Source organism: Echinococcus granulosus, assembly GCF_000524195.1.
Source record: "Echinococcus granulosus chromosome Unknown EG_S00173, whole genome shotgun sequence".
Taxonomy (NCBI): domain Eukaryota; kingdom Metazoa; phylum Platyhelminthes; class Cestoda; order Cyclophyllidea; family Taeniidae; genus Echinococcus; species Echinococcus granulosus.
This window is the reverse complement of record NW_020170553.1, coordinates 67,198-74,888: the sequence shown is the minus strand read 5'-3', so window position 1 is coordinate 74,888 and position 7,691 is coordinate 67,198. Positions and strand designations below refer to the sequence as shown.

Genomic DNA, 7,691 nt, shown 5'->3' with positions numbered 1-7,691 from the left:
ATGGCCTATGAGTTTCCAGCAGTAATTCACAGGACATTGCAAGCTCTAGTCGGCGTCTTTGAAATTCTGGCAGTGCTGCTTCTCATCCCTGTTCTGATTCTCTATCGCCGAGAGTACCGACATTTGCGCGCCCAGTTTGAGGATGAATGTTCGGAAGAGAAGACGCTTTCTTGATGTTGTCATATTCACTTGTTTGTATTTATTGGTAACACATTTTTCTTCCCTTAGAAATTTATGTCTTTAGGTAAAGTAGAGGAGCACAGAAATCCCTAATTTACCGAATAACTAAGGTCGTTCAAGTTTAGTTACAAGTGTTTTAAAGGGGTTTCCTTGTGCATAACCACTTACTTTTAACTGAACCGAAAGCAAAATGACTTGAAACAAGCGCGTGTCATCAAGTGCTGCTGGACACTTTCCACATGTGCATGTGACGACGCAGCCAGATGGCAAAATGTGGATGTTGTACATATGCAACGGCTTGGAAATGGTCGCAATACACCACTCAGTCCTCTGCTAAGAAAAAAATGCCAAATACCTATTTATTTGACAATAGTAGGCGCATCTAAAATAGTGACAAGAAACGCAACACTTAATTTTTCGATAGGCTCGTCAAACCTGTCAGATTTCACCCTCTGGTATTTCCGCTTTTTGCTGATACAACTGTTTGGAATTCACATTTACAGGCTTAAGAATGATCAAATCCCAAATATTTTTCGGATTCATCCAAAATTTTTAATAACAGATTAGATAAAGAAAAAACATCTTAAATACCTGATACAAACTTATAGAAGACCTGGAATCACACATTTATGGCAGTCTTCTCGCTGGGCAGTGCTACTGACCCGGCAGGTGTGGCAAAAGTGCCAATGCTTCCCTCGTGATCTGCTTCCAGACCGACTTTAATAGGAGAGTAGATAGGATGTAGATTTAACTTCTCGCCATTCTCAATGCGCTCTCCGTAAACGGCAACGCGACAGCATGTGCATCTGTGGAAAATAAAGTGTTTTGGGAAAGGGGAAGTCATTTCATACGTTGCCCAGTTTCCTCTATTGCCTTGTTATTGGTATTTCTCTCGTGTTAAGTTTTTGAGCTTTATTGGGTTATGGTTCAGCAAATTGCTGTCGCTTTTCATTCTCACTGCAAAAGTACTCCCTGATTTTAAGATTTTTTGAGAGATTTACCACCTCCATCAAATTTATGCAACACGTATTCATCCTGATTGGGACCTAAAGCATCCAAATACAATGTGGGACGGAGAGGAAGACGCAAGATAAATGCGTGAAGCACGATCTTCGGTCATCGAATGCAGGTGGTATTGCAATGTTACACAGACACTGATACCAACTGCGAAGGAGGAGAGACGTGAAAGGAAAGCCGAAGCAATTGATGCAGCCTACATGCTGTCCATCGAAAATACAAAATTAGCAGTGGTAGATTCGCTCACCAACTAAACTGACAAACTATCTTATGTGTAGTGTGGTTAGTAAAGTGAATAAAAGGAACATTAATTATCCCCAAATTGTTAAATCATCACTTAGCATCCACCATATCCCAATCTACTTCAACACATCCAACCCATGTTCCTGCTCCCCACACCATCCCTCACCAACCCATCCCACACGTCCCATCTTTAAGCGCTTGTAGCTTTCCTGCACGAAATTGCATTTCAATGCCATCACTGCCATCCTATCCCCCTGATTCGACAATATAACTTGCAAGTGGACTTTGAGCGCTCTAATAACCATCAGGAAGTCGAGGCCAATCAGATTATCGTAATCACATGAGAATTGGACCACCTTGTGTTCCTAGCAGTCAACCAGCATGTGCCTATCCGTGTGCAGCAACGCCCCAGCTTATGCATACTAGATGACAATAAAGACTTCCATGTTGACGTTTTCAATTTGCTTTGATTAACCGCAAAGTAAAATGGACAGAATGGAATCCATGTTTACACACGTATATGTTGAGGTTAATTTGACAACGCGTAGCAGCTTGTCATGTTCTTCCCTAGGTTCTATGTCAATCAAATCAACCTAGTGACAAGTATTTAGACGTTATTTATCCTCAGCTTCACGGTAGTTCTCTGCCGTCACCAGTAGACTGATCGTCTTCACACTTCTTCCACTTTGAATGGCAGTCATACACTGAAACAAGTCAAAGGAGTATCTACTCATTATAAAATAGCGCTAATGAAATAAAAGGAATCTAGAAATTCTGCCTTTTGTCAGTGGCGAGAGAAGCACTGGTGCAATAAGGCTCTGCTGCCGTTTAACAGCTTAGTTTGGTGAGCTGAGGTAAGGAAGTAACTTGCTGGGTAGTGTGAGAGAACCAAAGTACCATCCCATTTGTATCCGCAGAGAGAGGATAATCTTTAGTGGTTGGTTCTATTTCTGAAGCTGTTGAACAGTGGAATGGGTCAGTGTAGCAATCTTTCAATCAGAAGAGGGCCATGGTGTGTGGGAGATAACCACACAGAACATGTGAGATGGCGTATTCTACTGAGACTGAAGCTATGGGAACCATGGAAGTGTGGTGTAAGGAAGAGTAGTGTAGTGTGGGATGCGATTGTGCTGGGCGCGTTGAGATGGGGAGAAATCACCTAGTAGGAAATAATAATTTTTGGAGTTTATTTTTTGCAAGGGACATTTGGGCGGCGTCTGGGGACTTCAGGGTTAGTACTACATCTTGACGGCACAGTCATTCAGTCCCTCTCAATGCAAATAATAGACCCTTCTCCAACCTGACAGCAGTAAACTTGCTCAAATGTAATTGCTACGGAAGGAGTGGGCGGAAAGTTAGCTGAAGGATTCAAACATTGACAGTTCCTTCAACTTCAAGCTCTCCGCAATAAGTGCGGAGCTAGTAAGATCAAGGCTAAGTAATCCGTAAAGAATAATTGTAACGTCTCCCCTGTCGAAATAATTTGCATAACATGCTGTCAAAGCTAGGTAAATGTCGTGATGAGAATCCTTTGACATAAAGAAAGTGCTCACCAGACTTGAGGCCTATCTAGGAACGAAGGCGTCTGGGCCTTCTAGTACCCACCCAGTCGCACAGCATGTACTACCACCAAAAGCTGGCTTCATCACCAATCAAAGTTGCTCCTAAAATGCAGCTGTTGCAATTCGAACAGATTAATACTGAATCAGAAGAGTGACCGTAGAGAGCGTCCTCGCATTACACTCTGATAAATGCAATGACTGTTGTGATGTTGTATTTTACTACACTATCTCCCCAATTTGCACCTACGCCTTGCGCCATGTCACTTTGTCCACACCTATAGCCTCCTGACCCTTCCTTCCGTTTGACCCATACTGGTATGGGTTACTACAACATGAGTGAAGACAAGGAGATGCTTTTCGATGGAGTATCAGAGAGGTTGACCTCGGTCGGTTGTTCATCCTTGGTCTGAGAATAGGGGAAATTCCCCAAACGAACAAAGAGTGGCAAAAAACATATTGTCATTAAAGTTGATGAGAAATGAAATTCGGATAATAAACTGGCCGAAAAGGGATGCGTCAATTTCAAAGAGCATTATAAGGATAAATTGGGTAGCTGACACCAATGTCAACAGAGATGTTGTGCATTAACAGGTGACGGACAAGCAGCTTTGGCCACTGTCAGCCAGACGGTCCTCATGAGTCATTGAGAATAGATTGTCTGCTCATTGACAGACCAACCGTTTAACCGGCCGACCGCCTCACCCACTCACCAACAAACTAACTAAATGACTGCCTCTCTGCCTATTTTGTAATGAGCAGTATAATTTGCATTTCGAAGCTATTTTTGTGGGGGAACATCACTAGTTATCTTCAAACAATCAACTCTCCACTTCACTCTCCTAAGGGATAACTCCCTCCTCGGTAGGCAGTAATGACGTTTTGGTTTTTAAAGACCTAATGTTGCCTAAAAAAGGACACTTAGCGGCTTCTCTCTTGATGCTTTTGATTATATAGGATATTATAATAGCGTTTATTTCGTAGAATAATCTTTTATAAAGGGAATTTCAACAGTGACTTAATTTTTTGCATGAAGCGAATTGCACGAAAACGAAGCCATTTGGCTGTGTTTGGCTGCCATACTTTTTGGGTAGTTTAATCAGATGTGCAGTGTTTGTATCTATTCGGTTCCCTTTGTTCGTGAATTTTGGTAATTCAAATGATTGCACAATTGAATTCTGTAATTTTCTTAGTCCACCTGATTCTAGAACAACGCCTCCCCTTCTGTGTTTAAACCTTATTTTATGCCAAACTCAAAGTGCCCTAGGACGTCACAGTTACTGGCAGTGATGAGTCTTATCAATCGTCAACGTCAGAGGTGGATGGTGTCTGCGTCATGAGACCAAAAGTCACCGAGACTAAGGCCCACTTTTGACAATAACTGCAACCTAGTAGTTTGTCCAAAATCCAGTGATCATCATCAGAATACCAAGGCCTTGATGCATAGATGAATAGGGTTGTCTACAATGGGTGGATGAAAAGCGTGAATTGCGTGTGTGTGTGTGTGTGTTTGGCTGAACAGGGCAGAAGTAGGCCGCTATAACCCAAGTAAGGACGTGCGAGACTTGGCCCTCTGCAAATATCGTATGAGGACCATCGAATGGCTGTGGTTTGTGGTGTGTGGTAGTAATGACAAAAAACAGGCATATCTTACGTATGCACCTGTGAAGGCAGACTGAGATCAAGAATTTCCATTTTTGTCTGTTGGTTAGGTTGTGCACGAAGTGTGCATATGTGGTGCAGTCCGGGTGGATGCAATGCTGGGTAGGCAGGCAACACGAATTCGATGCGCCCACTTTCCGACTCGGATTTCGGTTGTGTGACAAGTAGGCAGATGGGTTCAATCGTGACCTCCTTGTTGGCATTTCCATCTGCGCGAGTGGAGAGAAATACAAGAGTTGGAAAGGGTACATCTTGAGCAAATACCACCTTTCCCGGATGGTAAAGCTCTGTGCAAAGGTAAGGGACAACGAAAAAGAAGATTAACCAAATTTACTTTGAAATGATTTTGATGCCGTACTTCTCCACGCTGGTGCAGATCCCATGCGCGATAGCTCTCAGATTAAAGCCTTGGCAGCTATTGAGCCTATTAGTGGGTCAACAACACTTGGCTAACTGCAACGGAGTCACTCGAAAGTCAAATCCTTCTACAGCAACGGTGCACACAACACACAAGCCTGTGGAATTTTGGAAGGTTGGCGCCACTTGCATAGCTGCTGAGTCTATCCATTCTAAAGCATTTCACTCATCAACCTAATAGAGGAACGCTCAAAATGAAACATTGTTAAATAAAGGCAGTGAGCACTTCTTGAATAATCTTCTCATTTCTGGTCTTTAAATTAGCTCGAACCTTTGCCTTTCCTTCGCTCCTTAACGTTGGAAATTTTCTTAGGGTGGGTTTAATCGTGAAGACTTGAATTACTTCCATAAGTAAATTCCCCCTTTCACAAAGAAGTGTCCTTCTTTATGCAATATTTAAGTAGGTCAGGATTAACCACTTAGTTTTGTAAATAAAAATGCTTATGTAAGCACATGCAAAATCCTTTGTGGTGGGTCAGGTTGGGATTAGCTAGGCAAAGCGGTGCGGGTGGGGCTACATTTCACCATGTCCACAAAATCACCCAAATAAGGCAGTGTTTTCCTGTCGAAAGAAGTAATGGCCTAGAGAAAACCGATTCTATGTTTGCTCACCCAAAATAACGTCCGAATACAAATTCCACATCGGATTACACATTGTACGCACTTCCAGACAAACAGACAGACAGCCAGACAGTCCTCGGTCGGTGGGTGGGTGAGCAGACTCCCTTCTCAATGCCGCGTTTATGCAGTAACAGTGAGAAGCAACTGGTTAATAGTCCGCAAAGCTTCATATCTCTTACGTGTTACTGCAAGGTAGACGGGGGTGGGAGCGAATTGCTCGGCATACCCTCCACGACTTTTCTCCATCCTCTGTTTCTACACTACTCACATTATACATGTCTGAACACACCCTTCCACCAGCCTCAATAATAACAATTAATTTTCCTGACATTATAAAGAATGGGGTGTTTCTAAGCTTAGAATATCTCTCTCCGGGCTATTTGTCATCAAGATCACCTTTTTAAACGAGTTCTAGTTGAGGAATTCATCCTCTCATTGCATATCGCATTTTCCCCAGCTGCCAAAGATTAAGGCAAACAAGAAATTTCTCCGTTCGCAAAACAGCAGACGAGCACGAACCAACCAACCAGTTTCTGGTTTTGCCGGGTAGAACTAAGCTTTGAAAACATATCAGCCTTGCTAAAACTCTTCAAATAAAGCATTTATTAATAGATGTCGCATGTCAGTGGACCATTCGTAGTGAATCAAGTGAATCACCTTTCCTTTAAAGCATAATAACCTGTTTGGCTGTTTCCAGTTCAACCCTCTCTGGGGCTTCTTGAATTTCAATTTCGCATTTCACTTTTTATAAAAGCCACTACCATAGCTAAGGATGCCATATTTAGTCTAAAGGTCATGTCCTGATTATGATAAGCAGTAAAGGCAATTAATTGTTCTCATTCAAATACGCTTTCCCGTAAATGACTTTTCATTGGCAGCAAATGCTACCCAAAATTTGGTTGCTCGAAGCTAAGTTGCAATTTTAAAGTTGGTGCATTTGAATGGCAGAAATTCCCTGTCCTTTTTGATTGCATTCCAGTGATCTGAAGATTAGACGCATTCCCAATTTCAATGATTTCGTCTGAAACCTGCCATTTGAGGCAACGCTTGCATAAAAGCATTCTGTTCCCCACTTTTACTTAAGTAATTCGTAAATGTGTGCTAAAATGCCAAACTTGTTGATTTTCGGGTTCGATCACAGGGGATGTGTGAGTTTGTTCACCGTATTGGCTGTAAGAACAGGCTTAGGTTATCCTTTAAATTTGTCCACTTTATAAACAGCACTGAAGTGAGAGCAAAGTGGCAAGGACCTGCGTTATTCGACTTTGTCTTTGGACCAGCATTTCCACTACCAGATATGAAAATGAGTGATGGCCATCACACTCCCCACTCCGTCTTTGAACAGCACGTTATAGCTCTCGAAGCCTTGTTTTTAAAACAAATAACGCCTAAGCCAACTCCCATCCCACCACTTTGCTTTACTTTCCCAGCTAGTTATGCTGTGTATAGTCATGGGTGGCCATGGGCTGTCCAATCACAAGTGACCTTGAGATTGGCCAAACTTTGAAGACGAAGGTGTGACAATCACCACATGGAGGGGTAAAGTAGCACCAACTCACCATGCCATCTTGAAGTGGAAATCTTCTCGGAGATGCGTCTTGAGGCTACAATGGAGGAAAAGAAGGAAAGCGGTTATGCATTGTTGTGCAAAGCGGTCAGTAGGACTTTCCTCCAAATCGTTCACCTGTCCCTCTTCCCTCTCAAGTCTTATCTACTAGGCATGTAATGAGCATGTAGATCTCAACAGCAATTTCGGTTTGGCTTTCTGCAATTGAACGGTTGAAAAGTAAATAAATATCCAAACTCTACCCTCAAAAACCACTTCCTCCAAGTCCAAAACACATAGGAAGCAACGTTCCTTTCCTCATCCAAGTACACTAAGTGCAAAAAATAATCCACAACTCTGCAGCTCGCTGGAAAAGCGGAATCGAAAACTCATCTCAGTATTTCCACCACTTGAGCAGATTTACAAGTGAATGTTTTTCGACTCAC

At 42.5% G+C, this 7,691-nt stretch overlaps 1 protein-coding gene across 1 annotated transcript; it reads right to left on the bottom strand. All coding sequences in view use genetic code 11, as the record gives it.

The window, feature by feature from the left end:
• Positions 1-1,100: 1,100 nt before the first annotated feature.
• On the bottom strand, positions 1,101-6,030 carry EGR_09886 (hypothetical protein; the record flags this gene model as incomplete). Its single annotated transcript, XM_024499135.1, has 4 exons — positions 1,101-1,152; positions 4,083-4,235; positions 4,369-4,460; positions 5,926-6,030. 4 exons carry the CDS (start codon positions 6,028-6,030, stop codon positions 1,101-1,103), a joined length of 402 nt encoding a protein of 133 aa, XP_024346449.1.
• Positions 6,031-7,691: the final 1,661 nt, after the last annotated feature.